Genomic DNA, 16658 nt, shown 5'->3' with positions numbered 1-16658 from the left:
ACCATTTCCCTGATACATAGAAACATAGAAATGACAGCAGAAGAAGGCCAAATGGCCCATCCAGTCTGCCCAGCAAGCTTTCACACTTTTTTTTTCTCTCACATACTTATCTGTTTCTCTTGGCTCTTAGTAACCTTTTTTTATTCTATTTCCCTTCCACCCCCACCATTAATGTAGAGAGCAGTGTTGGAACTGCATCTAAGTGAAATAGCTTAATTTAGTTAGGGGTATTAACCACCGCAATAAGCAAGCTACACCCATGCTTATCTGTTTATTCAGACTGTGTAATTCAGTCCTTGTTGATTGTTGCCTGAATATAGATCCACCTTTCTTCATTCTCCCCTGTCATTGAAGCAGAGAGCCATGCTGGCTATGTATTGAAAGTGAAGTATCAGTCTTGCTCCCCTGCCATTGAAGCAGAGGGCTATGCTGGATATATTTGAAGTGTTAAACAGTTAACCCTTGGTCACAGATGTTCACAGGACTCTGAATCTGCAATGGATTTTAATAAGACCCCCCTCCTGATTGGCTTAGTAAGTTTAACTAAGTTAAACCTTTACTTAGCTAGACACAAGAATATTTAGTGCTCCCTGGCTCCACACTGTGCACTGGCCAAAATGGTTCTCCTGCTTCTCTGTTTACCTCCCCCAAGTTCTGAGACAGCCACACCCAATCTAGATAGAACAGGTCACTTCTAGAAGTTTGTTTGTCCTTTTTTTGTAAAAATTTTTTAAACAGACTTTATGCCCCAATATTAATATTTAAACAGATTATTTGTGCCAGCTAACTCCAAATGAGAAATAGATTTTATCAGATTAAAAGCTGGAGTGTTTTTTTGTTTTGTTTTAAATCTTAACTGTATAGCAGAGCAACCAAACAGCAAATTCATTTACTAGAATAATATCTTACTATAAATAAATGAAAACACAGACAGGAATTATTCACAGAAGCCTTCTACAATACTTATAAGTAATAAGCAAGAATACTTAACCACAATGAGAATTCAATTCCACAAAGAGAAATCAGCTCCACACTCGATGGTACCTGGGGAATTTATGCACACCTGATTGTCTGTCTGCAAAAGGCTACAATATCATCTCACCCCAATCAGCAACTGAGCTGGAGTGACCCAAAGGAATGGGCAGACCAGAAGAGCTGCTGCTTTCTGTACAGGCAATGACACTGCTGTCCCAGTTGCCCACTGTTTGTTTGTTTGTTTGTTTATTAAAGTTTAACCAATTGCAACTTCAGATGAACACACAAGTACATTTTCCCCAGCATACGTATAATCCCCAGACAGCTTCCCCCTTCCCCAAATTACATAGCAATAATGACAACATCAGCAGACTAAACTGTAGTTCTTCTAGAATAGTGAGATATAATAAAATAAAAAATTCAAAGGGTCAAATTTGGTTTGCTTGAGTTGATGTTACTGTTCTAACCTTGCGGCTGGCAGACTGCAGAAGTCGGATCGGCTTTCTCTTGCCTTGTGGCACATATAGGTCATTGCAGTTCTTTCTTGGATCACTCTGAACTAAGACTGCACAAAACTCTGCCAGATCTTATGCAAGACACTGTAACTTCTGCTCCTTCAGCATAGAGGCTAAGCCAGTGTAAGCTTGCACAGGAAACAATGCATTGTGTGCTCACAGCTGGGACCTAGATCTTGGGTGGAAAGACCTTCCAGTGCAATCTTGAAGCAGTACATAGTGCGGGAAGCATATCTGAGATCTTCACATGCAGCTAGGAAAGAGATGCCAGAATCTTTATTATCTACACTTATATTAAATCTGATGTTGGTTTGAAATCTGATAAAATTAAACCAATCTTGTTTTCTCTCCAAGGGAAATCGGCTCCTGAGTCCATTGACACTCTGGTGCTCCACATCCGGAGAAGAACAAAACGGGGCACTCTGGAGTTTGAAAAGGGAAACTGGCCAACTCGTCTTGCATTCTTTGAAAATTGTCAGCTTCCTCAGGTTGCCCTGTGTGAATGGAGGCTGTGGGGGACTGAAGTCACTGCACTCTAAGCCAAGGTGATTGGCTTTTAAATGAGCGAGTTTGCTACTGTTCAGATGCCAAAATGCCCCATTTTGTTCAGTTCTGACAGTCTTTGCAGCACTGTAGAATGTGTATGTGACTTGTTTGGATGGAGCATGGCCTGTTGGTTACTGGGGGAGCATAGGGAATCCTGTGCTGGTCATGAGGCCTCTTGTTCTGCTTGCTCTCTAGGCTGGTGCGTTCTGGCTCTGGACATGGTTCGCCCTCCTTCGGATCAGAGCTCACCTTTGCTACACGGACAGGTTCTCGCCAGGGCGTTGAAATGCATGTCTTCAGGGTGGAGACACATAGAGACCTGTCCTCCTGGACCCGGACACTGGTTCAGGGATGCCACTCTGCTGCGGAGCTCATCAGGGAAGTCTCTCTAGGTATGTTGGGTGGAGGAGATGGTTATTGCTGGTTCCCTGTACGTACCCGGATCAGTCCAGACAGTGGGTTATGTCCCCCTTCCAGCAGATGGAATCAGAGCAAAATTGTAAGGACGGCCCCTTATAGGTTGGAGCGCCCTCTGCGTCCCTTCAGTATTAAGAATAGCAAAGCCAGTATTACTCTGACTCCAGCAGATGAAAGGTGGCACCTGTGGTTCCCCTATAATCTTCATACATTTTTTTTTTTTACTATCTTCTTTCTTTTGGATGGATCAAATTAAAAAAAAAAAAAAAAAGTTAAAGTATGCAGGAGGATCTGTGAAGGCTTTGTCTTAAATTTTCAGTACTCCTGAAACTTGCAGACAGAACTTTTGTTTCTATTAGCGTTCATAGTTGTCTGTCTTTCTTTCCATTTTGGGGTAAGTTCTGTAAGTTTTTGTTTTTTTTTTTTTCTTCTCACAGGAATCCTCTTGACTGAATAGCCTTCCGAAGGGGGTGCACATTGGTGGTCCATCCTCTCCCCCCCCCCATCGCAGACAATGACCAACTGCCCTGAGACACTGTTCCCTCAGGGCAGCTCTGACAGAGAGGCGCTATTCTTCTGTCTAAATTGTATTTATTACATTGGTCGTCTGTTTTACCTTACCAGCACAAGTTCTCTTGTAGCTGCTGGCAGCCTCCGGAGGGTGATTTCTGTGCCGATTCTGTTCCCCTCCAATGCCGCAGCCAACGTGATGCTATGCATGTGGAGAGCCCAGCTCGCGGCTCTCCCGGGAGGGCCTATGTGCAAGGTGCCGCCTCAGGGTGCGGGGGTCGGCCCCGTTCCCGTCCAACGTGGGAATGGCAGCCATTTTGTCTCCTGCACTGCCTGCTCCGACGCAGCCAGACTTAGCAGCAGACCGCAGATTTTCTTTTTTCCTCACCGCCGATTTTGACTCCTGCGATCCCCCCCCCAGATATAGGAGCTACTTTGGGGCAATTTCCTGCAGAAGCTGCATCGGGACAACTCCCTGCAGAAGCACCATCGGGGCAATTTCCTGCGGTCCCACCCCCCGCTCCCCCTCCACAGCCTTTCTCCGTGGAGTTTTATTCTTTTGCTCCATAATGCCTACTTAGCAAGGATAGACTCAGCCTTAGCCCCCCCTCCTTACAAGTCAGTTAGGCTGGATGAGTCTGGGAATGCTATGGTACCAGGACTTCCGCAAGGCACGAGAGCAGGAGTTCCCCTGGGGTCTTCTGGAGAAGGGGTCCCCCAACAACCAGTCTCCCCCCAAGCGCCAGGGGTACCGCAAGGGTCCTCCCGGGTGCGGATAGTTTCCCACCCTCACATTCCCAATCCGCTGCCTCAGGATCCGGATACCGACCCAGACCTGGATGATCAGACATCTGCGGTACAATTAGAAGTGGATGATCCCCGGGTGTTGCGGATTTTTCAGAGGGATGAGTTAGATCCTCTTATCCCCTTTGTACTGGACGAACTGGATATTGAGGCCCCACAAGACGCTGCAGAGCCCAGTACGACAGCAAGAAAAGGGGATCCCGTCCTGACGGGCCTCCGCCCACCAGCTAAGACTTTTCCCTTTCATGCTATGCTCCTCTAGTTGTTATCCAGGGAGCGGGATGCTCCTGAGGTTTCTTTGAAGGTCGGCAAGGCGATGGACAAGTTGTACCCACTCCCTGAAGACTTCTTGGATTTCCTCAAGGTCCCAAAGGTGGACGCGTCAGTTATGGTGGTCACGAAGAGAACCACCATTCCAGTCATGGGGGGTGCAGCTTTGAGAGATATGCAGGATCGGCTCGAGGTATACCTAAAGAAAGTCTTTGAGGTGTCCGCTTTGGGGGTCTGAGCGGCTGTCTGTAGCTCTCTTATGCAAAGAGCAGGCCCCCAATGGGTACAACAGCTGATCAGTACTCAAGAGCTACCTCCAGAGGAGGCGCAGCAGGCGGAACGCTTGGAAGTGGTAATAGCCTATGGCACAGATGCGTTCTACGACTTACTCAGAGTGCTGGCCAGATCTATGGTCTCCGCAGTCTCGGCTAGATGCCTGCTCTGGCTCCGCAACTGGTCCGCGGATTCTTCCTCCAAGTCCCAGCTGGGCTTGCTTCCATTTAAAGAGAAGTTGCTATTTGGGGAGGAACTGGACCAGCTCATCAAATCCCTTGGGCAGAACAAGATCCACAAGTTACCCAAAGATCATCCTCTGAGCTCCAGGACTTTCGGTGCTACTCGTACCTGTTTCTGGGGTCAACGTCGTTTTCGGCAATCACGAACAGCCACGCAGAGGATGCCCTCTTCCAGCTCAGTCTTGGTCCCATTCCTTTCGGGGACAAAGACTGGCCAGGGATACCCCCTCCCAAGGGGCGCTCTCCAAATCCTCCCAATGAAATTTTGCCGGCCCACTCTTAGACTCCCAGGATAGGGGGACGGCTGTCTCTCTACTACGAGAACAGATGGGTCCTGGATATTCTACAGCGCCTCTATGCTTTAGAATTTACTCGGCCCCTAAGAGACAGGTTCGTCTTCTCACCTTGCGGGCCTGTGAAGAAACAATGCATAGTTCACCAGATGCTCGATCGTCTCCTGGACTTACGGGCCATTATCCCGGTGCCCTTGGCGGAGCAAGGGTTAGGCCATTATTCCATCTACTTCATAGTTCCCAAAAAGGAAGGGTCCTTTCGTCCAATCCTCTATCTCAAGATGGTCAACAGGGCCCTCAAAATCCCACATTTCCAGATGGAAACCTTGTGCTCCGTGATAGGAGCAATACATGAAGGGGAATTTCTAGCTTCCCTGGATCTGACGGAGGCCTATTTACACATCCCCATATGGCAAGATCACCAGCGCTTTCTCCGCTTCAAGATCCTCTGCTAGCATTTCCAATTTCAGGCACTACCATTTGGTCTGGCAACTGCGCCGCGCACTTTCACCAAGGTGATAGTTGTTGTAGCGGCAGCCCTACAAAAGGAAGGGATTCTGGTACACCCTTATCTGGACGACTGGCTCATCTGAGCAAAGTCCAGGGATCTGTGCCAGCATACGGTCAACAGAGTCCTCCATTTCTCTGCTCTCTCGGATGGGTCATCAATTTGGCCAAGAGCAGTCTTACGCCCTCACAAACGATAGACTTCCTTGGAGCCCATTTCAATACCAGGCTGGGCAAGGTCTTCCTTTGTTGGGACCAGGCACAATCTCTACTCGCCCAGATTCAGCGCTTCAGTTGCCTTCCGCTTCCCACAGCATGGGACTACCTCCAGGTGCTGGGCGCTATGGCTTCCACTATAGATTTAGTTCCTTGGGCCTTCGCACATCTGCGTCCTCTACAGAGTGAGTTACTCTCTTGCTGGAAGCCAGTATCTCGAATTCCAGGCTCTGCTCCCGCTACCGGACTCTGCCAAGGACAGCCTTCTCTGGTGGGTCAACCCAGACCACTTATTGCAGGGAGTGGATTTAGAGGTTCCCCAGTGGGTGATCGTCACCACGGATTCCAGCCTCTCCAGCTGGGGAGCGGTGTGCAAACGGCTGTCGACTCAAGGTCAATGGACGCCCGTGCAGGCGCAATGGCCAATCAATCGCCTGGAAACCAGAGCTGTTCGTCTCGCACTGCAATGTTTCCTCCCCCTAGTCTAGGGGCGAGCGGTGCGGATACTTTCTGACAATGCGCGACGACTGTAGCGTATGTCAACCGCCAGGGGGGGACAAGGAGCCATCATGTATCCCGGGAGACGGACAGGTTTATGGAATGGGTGGAGATTCACCTCTTCCGGATAGCAGCTTCCCACATCGCGGGAGTGGACAATGTTCAGGTAGACTTCTTAAGCTGTCTGTGCTTAGATCTCTGAGAGTGGGAACTGTCCGAGGAAGCAGTGCAGCTGCTCTTCCGCTGATGGGGAACCCCCCATCTGGACCTCATGGCCACTCAACAGAATGCTAAAGCCCCGCGCTTCTTCAGTCGCAGAAGAGGGTACGGAGCGGAAGGAATGGATGCCCTGGTCCTCCCATGGCCACAACACCTTCTGCTCTACGTGTTTCCGCCATGGCCCTTGATGGGAAAAGTAATTTGGGTAGAAGTCCACCAAGGACCTGTAATCCTCGTGGCACTAGAATGGCCTCACAGACCATGGTTTGCAGACTTAGTCAACATGGCAGTGGAAGGACCGCTTCGACTGGGACATCTACCGAACCTCCTACGTCAGAGGCCGGTATTTTCGACCGGGCAGATCGCTTCTGTCTTGTGGCCTGGCTTTTGAAAGGCACAGGCTGAGAAGACGCGGCTACCCGGATGCCGTCGTTTCCACTCTCCTCAAAGCCCGGAAGACTTCTACATCCATCGCCTATGTGCGAGTCTGGAAAGTATTTGTGTGTGACGACATACAGGTTTCTCAGAGTCGTGCTTCGGTAGCCAACTTTCTCTCCTTTAAACATCAGGGTCTAGACAAAGGCTTAGCCTACAAGTCCCACAGGGTCCAGGTGGCGGCCCTTGGCTCCCTAGTGCATCACTCGGATACAGCTCCTCTTTCATCTCATCCTGACATTGTACGTTTTTTGCGGGGAGCGAAACACGTCAAGCCACCGATTCACAGTGTCTGCCCCTCCTGGAGCCTGAATTTGGTCCTCTGGATTTTCACCATCCCACCTTTCCAGCCGCTGAAAAGAACTACCATCAAGGATCTCACTCAAGGCGATTTTCCTAGTCTCCATCTGTTCGGCTCGACGGATCTTGGAACTTCAGGCGCTGTCGTGCAGAGAGCCATATCTCAGTTTCTGTGATTCCGGAGTTTCTCACAGGACAAGCAGGATGGTTGTCCTCACAAATGGGTGACATCGAGGATGGAGCCCACCACGGAAAACTTCTGTCAAAGTTTAAACAGAACTTTGACTGGCCCCTACTGGGCATGCCCAGCAAGGCACTGACCCTGCAGCCAGCAGGGGTCTCCCTTCAGTCTTCTTTTTTCCGCGCAGCAGTTGCCACGCGGTGAAAGGAGCTCTCTAACCACGTTCCTGACAGGAATTTGGAAATTATTTTCCTAAGAAAATTTGCCCCTCAGGGGTCTCCCTTCGACAAATTTTTAGTCATCTTACGGACCCCGGTAAGTTTTTTGCCTTCTTCTATTGACTGCCGTCGATTTTGGCCCTCGAGGCCTGTTGGCACTTACCGATCCCCAGCCTAAATATTTGGCTTCCAGCCATGGCAACGGGGTTCCGTCGTTGTCCGGATTGTACCTGGACTATGTCCATCACAGACCCCCACAGGGTTTGTGTAATGTGTTTGGGTAGTGAGCATGATGTCCTGACTTGCACCAAATGTGCCTTAATGACACCCAAGGGTCGCAAAGCCAGGATGGAGAAGATGGGGCTCCTCTTCCATGCACCCACCCCAACGCCATCGATAGCATCGACGTCATCGGAACCGGCACCGTCGAAGTTGTACCATCATCGTCAACCCTCCGGTGACCGTCCGCCATCGATCGCTTCTCGGCCGTCGACTCCCATCCCTTCCCCGGATGGGTGAGGGGATCGGAAAGAAAAGCACCGCCATTGACGGCACAAGTCTCGGCCTGTCGAGGATCCACAGCCATCGACCTCTGCTTAAGCCGAGCCACCGACAAAGAAGCCGCGAACAGACCGGACACCCTCCACGTCTCGTTCGCCGGCATCGAGGAAACCCTCACCCTCTCGGGGTGTGGGGGCCGTGATCCCACCGGTTACGGTGGTCCCTCCGGCCCTGCCTCAGCCTCCCTCTCCCGTCGAGCCGGGTATAGTTACCCCTGGTCTCCGGGCAGAACTGGACCGGCTGGTCCAGGAGGCCATCGAGAAAGCGATGAAGAAATTACAACCTCCATCGGCACCGTCTCCGGCACCGGTTCCAGTGCCGCCCCCGGCACCGGCACCGGCACCGGCTTCGCCACCGAGGAGGGAACCGACCACCGAGCCGTGGATACAAGCGCTAGCACCGCTACTGAGCCGTATGGAGGCACTCATGACGGCGCTTCCATCGGTGATTCCAGTGCCATCGACAACACCACCGTCTCCGACTGGTTTTTCATCGGCATGAGAAACACCGTTTCGAATTCCCCCTTCCGGGGTAGTTCCATCGGTACCTTCTGGTATATCTCCACCGATTTATCCTTCGGCTCCACCGATTCCGCGCCAGGCACCGATTCCATCGGCAGCACCGAAGCCATCGATGCCATTTCTGGTTCCACCTACTGCACCGATTCCACCTCGGTTTCCATCGATGCCTTCAGAGCCTCAACCAGGTCCATCAGGGCTGCAAGCCCCACATGATCCCTATGATACCTGGGGTGATGATGATGATACCTCTTCTGACACAGATTTGCCTTCGCTACCATCTCCTACAGAGAGTAGAAAAAGATCTCCTCCTGAGGATCTATCTTTCATTAATTTTGTGAAAGAGATGTCAGAAGTTGTACCTTTTCAACTACAATCTGAAGCTGATGATAGACACCAGATGATGGAACTACTTCAATTTCTGGATGCTCCAAAAATCATCGCTTCCATCCCTATACACCAGGTATTTTTGGATCTGCTTAAGAAAAACTGGGAATCTCCTTCATCAGTGTCACCAGTTAACAAAAAGGCTGACTCCACATACCTTGTCCAGTCAGCACCAGGTTTCCAAAAGCCTGAACTGGATCATCGCTCTGTTGTGGTTGAGTCCGCGCAGAAGAAGGCCAAGCGTCTTAAGCCACACTCTTCTACCCCACCTACCAGGGACAACAAGTTCTTGGATAGTGTGGGACGGAAAGTGTATCATGGAGCTATGTTAATTTCACGCATAGCTTCATATCAGCTCTATATGACTCAATACAACAGAGCCATCCTAAAGCAGATGCAAGACTTTGCCGACACGTTACCGGACCAATATCAACCGCAGCTTCAAGCCCTTCTTCACAAGGGATTTGAGGCAGGGAAGCACGAAATTAGGACTGCCTATGACATATTCGATGCTTCCACGAAGGTGTCAGCCACAGCCATCTCAGCCAGACGTTGGGCTTGGTTAAAATCGTCTAACCTTCGCCCAGAAGTCCAAGATCGTCTTGCTGATTTACCCTGCTTAGGCGACAATTTGTTTGGAGAACAAATTCAACAGATTGTGGCGGAGTTAAAAGACCACCATGAGACGTTGAAACAACTTTCATCTCTCCCACCTGAAGTGTCCTCCAAACAACCGTAAAAGAAGGACTCTAAGAAGTCATTCTTTCGACCACGTCGCTACTACCCTCCGTCAACTAGGGCTCGTCCTGCACGGTCCTCCAACAGGACTCAGCCTCGTCAACCGAGAAAGCAAAGACCTACTGTAGCCCCACCTCCTGGGCCTGCGGCGGGCCTTTGACTTCCCTGTAGGGAGCACATGCCAACTCCCTCTTCCACACATCCCTGTGGGAGGTCGGCTGTACCACTTTTTCAACCGATGGATACAGATCACCTCAGATCAGTGGGTACTAGCAATTATCGCACAGGGTTACCACCTCAACTTTATGACACTTCCGCCAGACTCCCCGCCCCTTCAGGCATGGAGTCTCACCAGCCATTTAACTCAATTACAACAAGAAGTATCCCTTCTTCTACAATCAAATGCTATAGAACCCGTCCCTCCCTGTCAACAAGGGACAGGATTCTATTCCAGATACTTCCTAATTCCAAAGAAATCAGGGGGGCTACGTCCAATCCTGGACCTTCGGGCCCTCAACAAGTATCTGCAAAAAGAAAGGTTCAAGATGGTAACCCTGGGCGCCTTGCTCCCTCTGTTGCAAAAGGGGGATTGGCTGTGCTCTCTCGACCTCAAGGACGCTTATACCCACATTGCGATAACACAATCTCATCGCAAGTATCTGCGTTTTCTGATAGGCCACGACCATTATCAATACCGCGTACTACCTTTCGGGCTGGCATCTGCTCCACGAGTCTTTACCAAATGTCTCGTAGTAGTTGCAGCTTTTCTCAGAAAGGAAGGTGTCCACGTCTACCCCTATCTGGACGATTGGCTAATCAGGGCCTCTACCCCTCAAATTGCACAATCCTCCCTAAAGTTGACAATTCACACACTCCTCTCCTTAGGGTTTCTTGTCAATTACGAGAAATCTTACTTGGTCCCATCTCAAACCTTATCCTTCATTGGAGCAGACTTGGACACCTTACAGGCAAAAGCCTACCTTCCACTTCAGCGAGTCCAAACTCTCATGTCCCTAGCTCGCCAACTCCAGTCTCAACACACTGCCACGGCTCGCCAATTCCTCATTCTCCTGGGACACATGGCATCCTCAGTTCAAGTCACTCCCATGACCCGACTAGCCATGAGAGTAACACAATGGACTCTACGACACCAATGGATTCAAGCTTTTCAGCCTCTGTCCTCCATAGTCAGTTACACCAGCGCTACGCCTGTCTTTAACCTGGTGGACGACTCAAGTCAACCTCCTTCAGGGTTTGCCTTTTCTCCTACCAGATCCAGAAGTAATCCTAACCACCGACGCTTCCCACATCGGTTGGGGAGCCCATGTGGACGAATTCCAAACCCAAGGGTTGTGGTCGCCAGAGGAAGCCGAACACCAAATAAATTTCTTGGAACTTCGAGCGATTCGCTACGCGCTCAGAACTTTCAAGAATCATCTATCAGGTCACATAATCTTAATCCAGACAGACAACCAGGTGGCCATGTGGTACATAAACAAGCAGGGAGGCACAGGCTCCTTCCTTCTGTGTCAGGAAGCTGCGCAGATTTGGGCAGAAGCCCTCTCCCATTCCATGTACCTCAGGGCCACTTACTTGCCGGGAGTGGACAATGTTCTGGCAGACCAGCTGAGCCGTGTCTTCAAGCCACACGAGTGGTCGCTCGATCCTCTGGTAGTAACCTCTCTGTTTCGCATGTGGGGTTTTCCCCGCGTAGACCTCTTTGCGTCCCCTCAGAACCACAAAGTGGACGATTACTGCTCCCTCATTCGGAGTCCACACTCTCAGCCGAGAGATGCCTTCTCCCTCAAGTGGACAACAGGTCTGCTTTATGCATTCCCTCCACTTCCTCTTCTGTCGAGGACTCTCGTGAAGCTACACCAGGACGGGGGAACCATGATCCTAATAGCACCCCACTGGCCACGCCAGGTGTGGTTTCCCATACTCCAGGATCTCTCCATCCGCAGGCACATCCCTCTGGGAACGGATCCGCATCTGCTCACTCAAAACGACGGATGCCTCCTCCATCCCAACCTCCAAGCCTTGTCCCTGACGGCATGGATGTTGAAAGGTTAGTCCTTCAGCCTTTTAACCTTTCGGATTCGGTTTCTCGTGTCCTGATAGCTTCACGAAAGCCCTCCACCAGAAGATCCTATTCATATAAATGGAAAAGGTACACATCATGGTGCACTTCTCAGTCCCTTGATCCCCTTTCCTGTCCAATCTCTCAATTCTTGGACTACTTATGGCACCTATCAGAATCCGGTCTAAAGACCTCTTCCATTAGGATGCATGTCAGTGCGGTAGCCGCCTTCCATAAAGGTATAGAAGGTGTCCCTATTTCAGTACAACCCCTGGTGACACGCTTTCTTAAAGGATTGCTCCATCTGAAGCCACCCTTACGTCCTCCGGCCCCATCTTGGGACCTTAATCTGGTTCTTGGCCGTCTAATGAAACCACCTTTCGAACCTCTGCACTCCTGTGACCTAAAATATCTCACATGGAAAGTATTATTCCTATTGGCTATCACTTCAGCTCGCAGGGTTAGTGAGTTGCAGGCCTTAGTCACCTATCCGCCTTACACTAAACTCCTGCAAGACAGGGCGGTGCTCCGCACTCACCCTAAATTTTTACCTAAGGTAGTTTCTGAGTTTCATATCAATCAATCCATCATACTACCTATCTTTTTTCCCAGGCCCCATTCCAACTCTGGGGAACAGACTCTGCATACCCTAGACTGTAAACGAGCTCTAGCGTTTTATCTAGACCGTACAGTTGCTCACAGGAAGAGCACTCAATTGTTTGTCTCCTTCCATCCTAACAAGTTGGGACAACCTGTGGGTAAGCAGGCTCTTTCCTCCTGGTTGGCGGACTGCATTTCTTTTTGCTATCAGCAAGCTGGCATTCCTTTTCAAGACCGTGTAAAAGCACACTCTGTGAGGGCCATGGCGACTTCGGTAGCACACCTTCGATCGGTGCTGCTTCCTGACATCTGTAGGGCTGCAACCTGGAGTTCCCTCCATACCTTTGCAGCCCACTATTGTTTGGACAAAGCTGGAAGACAGGACTCCATCTTCGGCCAATCTGTCTTGCGTAACCTTTTTCCAACATGATGTACCAACACCCTTCCACCTTCCCGGTAGGGTGCGGATGCCCTCTACCAAATTCTACCCCAGTTGTTGTGCCTGTTGCACACCGTTGGGTACATTTGGTGTAAGTCAGGACATCCTCAGCTCGGTACTCACCCATTTGTGAGGACAACCATCCTGCTTGTCCTGTGAGAAAGCAAATGTTGCTTACCTGATGTAACGGGTGTTCTCACAGGACAGCAGGATGTTAGTCCTCACGAAACCCGCCCGCCACCCCGCGGTGTTGGGTTCGTTTTGTTTTTACTTTTTAGGCACTGCCTGTAGCTTTGAAAATCAGACTGAAGGGAGACCCCTGCTGGCTGCAGGGTCAGTGCCTTGCTGGGCATGCCCAGTAGGGGCCAGTCAAAGTTCTGTTTAAACTTTGACAGAAGTTTTCCGTGGTGGGCTCCATCCTCGATGTCACCCATTTGTGAGGACTAACATCCTGCTGTCCTGTGAGAACACCTGTTACATCAGGTAAGCAACATTTGCTATCTTTGTGCACGGTGCCTGCTTTCCTGCCGAAGGTGGTCTCCGCTTTCCATGTGAATCAGACAGTGGAACTTCCATCTTTTATGGGCGAAGACTCCAGAGACCTTAGACGACTTGATGTCAAGCGCATACTTATTCGCTATTTGGAGGTTACTAATGATTTCCGCTTATCGGACCTCCTCCTTTGTCCTTTGAAGCGGTCCCAACAGAGGAAACAAGGCCTCTAAAACCACCATTGCTTGTTAGCTAAAAGAAGCAATCTCTTCAGCGTATATCGGGGCAGCTTGTGTACCTACAGCTGGTGTCAAAACTCATTCGCTTCGTGCTCAAGCTGCTTCCTGGGCTGAAAGCTGGGCTGTCTCTCCTCAGGAGATATGCAGAGCAGCGACCTGGAAGTCATTGCACACGTTTGCATGTCACTATCTCTTGTACAGCCACTGGTATTTGGTTCTTTCGGTGAACATGTCATTCGAGCTGGGCTATCCAGGGCCCACTCTACGTAGGAAGCTTTGGTACATCTGGACTGATCCAGGTATGTACAGGGAAAAGAAAATTATTCCTTACCTGCTAATTTTTGTTCCTGTAGTACCATGGATCAGTCCAGACGCCCTCCCTAAGGTTCTATGGGATAGGGATTGCTCTCAGCTCGACTGCTTCTTTTCACTATGTGCATTTATGTATCCGCTAGTTCAGCTTTGCAAGTTTTATGCGAAGAAAGTTTTTAAAGTTCAATGTTACTCGGTTTATGATCCATCCAAATGTTCTTTTATGGCTTTGCTGTTCTTAATACTGAAGGGTTGCAGAGGGCGCACCAACCTATAAGGGGCCGTCCTTACAATTTTGCTCTGACTCCATCTGCTGGAAGGGGGACACATCCCACTGTCTGGACTGATCCATGGTACTACAGGAACGAAAATTAGCAGGTAAGGAATAATTTTCTTATAGTACATTTAAGTTTCCTTTATTTTCTTTATATTAAAAGCATTTCCTGGGGGTAGCTAATGATGCAACAGTGGTGCTGTTCACCACAGGGCCCTAGGGTACCACCTCTGATGTGTGCTTCCTGCTCCACAGATGAGCATGTACAGTCCCTTGCGGCACTGTTCTCAGGGTAATGAATCTCCCACACCTGCACAGGTACAGTCCCTAAGTGGTTTAAGTCGGGAGCAACCGGGCAGGGTGAAGGAACATGGATTCATAGACGTGTGCTGGTTTCAAAAAAAGCAATGTCCTAGCGTATAGACAGATGGACTCGGGACCAGTGGGATTATACTCCCCTGCCAGCAGATGGAGATGAAGCAAGCTGATGTCACAGTATATATAGTCCTGCAGTGACCCCAGCCTGCTAATATTCTCCCTCTCCAGCAGACGGTGGATTTGCATCTCCCTATGGGGATTACTTCAATTTTTTTGGAAGGATAATTTTGAAATCTAAATTAAGGAAAAGAAAGCCCTGTTCTCCTGCAGTGATACCAAAAGGTCCCTCCCCCAGTTGAGAATTCCTAAGGTCCTTCAGAGGTGTGCCTTGGTCCAGTAGCTGGGTTTCCCTGGCACGGACTTAGCTGCTGGTTTAGTTGAAAGGCAGCAGGTGTAGGAGGCTGAGCGTGGTGGTAACGACAGATACCTTCTCCCCCCCCCCCCCCCCCCCCCCCCCCCCCCCACTCCCTCATAGCCGGAGACAGTCTCTGTACTTAGCCAGTAAGTGCTGAGCTCAGGTAAGGTTTAAAAAATAAAAAAAAGTTTTACCTTTGAAACACAGGTAGATGGATTTCAGGACTTCCTCTAGTTTCTGTGTTTGGCGTGCTGTCCCAACATTCGTTCCCGCTCCTGTTGGGGTTGGAAAACTGAACAGCCTGGTGGGTTGAGTGGCCCCTGGTGGGTTAGGTCCCACAGTTAGGATTTTTTCTTGCATAAAGCATGGTAGGCAGAGGTGGCATTTTTTGCCACCTCTGCTGCCCCTCTACGGGCTGTCACTGTGCGCAGTTCATCGGCTCTTCTCCTGCGCTGTGCAAACAGTTTTGGGCGCGCCTTTTACACGTACAAATTTTAAACTTCACACGCTTAGCTTGGGCACGCAAATTGTGCGTGCGCCTTGCCGCACTTTTCTTCTGCAGCACTTATTTTTTTGGCGCATAGCCATTTTGAGTGCGAGCCGTTCAGATGCACGTTTACCGTCGCAGTGGTGCGGATAAACAAGCCTGTGTATTCCTGTTTGTATTGTCTGTTATATTAAGGCTTCTCAGCCTGACCTGATTTCTAACCTGTCAGTGCTGCTCAGACGCTCTGGGAGAGTTGTCTTCCTCGGATTTTGCTAAGCCTGGCTCCTCCCATTCTGATGATAGATTGGTCACGACCTTGACTGAAGGAATGCCAGACCTTGGTTCTCCCTTGTCTAGCTCCTCTGCAGGTGAGGGCAGTTATGTGGGACCAGCTCCAGTTCCTTCTGGACTTAGTTTGGATCAGACTGCTTTTTCTTGGGTGGAATTTTTTTCAAGGCTTGCAAGCTTTCTTCAGGCATAGTCTTCCACTTCACCCATTCCTGTCTGGTCGGACTCTCAACCGATGGCGCCTCCCTCTTCCAGTCCTATGCTTAAGCACTGGAGCTCACCTCTGCTCCCTGTGGGTGTTCCTGACAGGAATCTGGATGGCACCGATGATGTTGATCTGATTCCCTGGAAGATGGGGAAATTCCTCCAGGACTGGAACTGTATTGAACCATGTTGCAGATCTTTCATAGAGATGAACTGCCGACTTTGATTTCCCAGACTTTGAAACTGAATGTCCCTGGTTCAGATGCCATGTCAGAGCCGAGGAAGAATCCCATTTTGGTTTCCTTACGTAAAGCCTCTTGTTGTTTTTCCTTGTGATGGATGCCATTAAGGAATTGACTTATCTGGAATGGGACACCCCAGAGGCAGATTTCAAAGGGGGTTGGACATTGCATTTTCCCAAGGTGGATGCACTGGTATGTGCCATTTCTAAGCAGACTGTCCCCGTAGAGGGAGGAGGAGCCTTGAAGGATGTACAGGATAGGATTGAGGCTATTCTTAAGCAAGCCTTTGAGGCAGTGGCTATGACTTTACAGATTGCTTCCTGTTGTGTCCTAGTGGTGCGATCTTGTCTGCTTCTTTCTCAGGAGGTTGATTCTGGAGGGAATTCCAAAGAAGTTATGGAGCCTGCTGCTGCCTTTTTGCAGACGCAGGCTGTGATTTGGTCCATACCTTGGCCAGAAGTGAGGCTTCGGTGATAGCGGCCAGGCGACAAATCTGATTGTGAAATTGGTCAGTGAAGCAGCCTCCAAAGCTAATCTTACAAGATGTCCTTTAAAGGCTCACTCTTGTTTGGGAGCGAGTTGGAGAAACGGCCAGTAAGTGAGGCGAATATCCAGTTGCCGGCAGTTGCAGCACCCCTTTAGTAT

The 16658-nt window shown here is 49.9% G+C and overlaps 1 protein-coding gene across 4 annotated transcripts in view; it reads left to right on the top strand.

Moving 5' to 3' along the window:
* SNTB2 (syntrophin beta 2) overlaps nt 1-16658 on the top strand; it is a 230899-nt gene that overhangs the window by 147172 nt on the left and 67069 nt on the right. For 2 of the 4 annotated variants that reach the window (XM_029608316.1, XM_029608318.1), the window contains exons 4-5: nt 1845-2035; nt 2232-2428. In XM_029608316.1, coding sequence (XP_029464176.1) covers nt 1845-2035; nt 2232-2428 — 388 coding nt within the window. The remainder of the gene's footprint in view (nt 1-1844; nt 2036-2231; nt 2429-16658) is intronic. The other 2 variants (XM_029608317.1, XM_029608319.1) reach the window with 1 other exon arrangement.

The sequence above is a fragment of the Rhinatrema bivittatum genome, chromosome 7 (genome assembly GCF_901001135.1).
Source record: "Rhinatrema bivittatum chromosome 7, aRhiBiv1.1, whole genome shotgun sequence".
Lineage (NCBI taxonomy): Eukaryota > Metazoa > Chordata > Amphibia > Gymnophiona > Rhinatrematidae > Rhinatrema > Rhinatrema bivittatum.
This window is presented reverse-complemented; position numbering and strand designations above follow the sequence as displayed.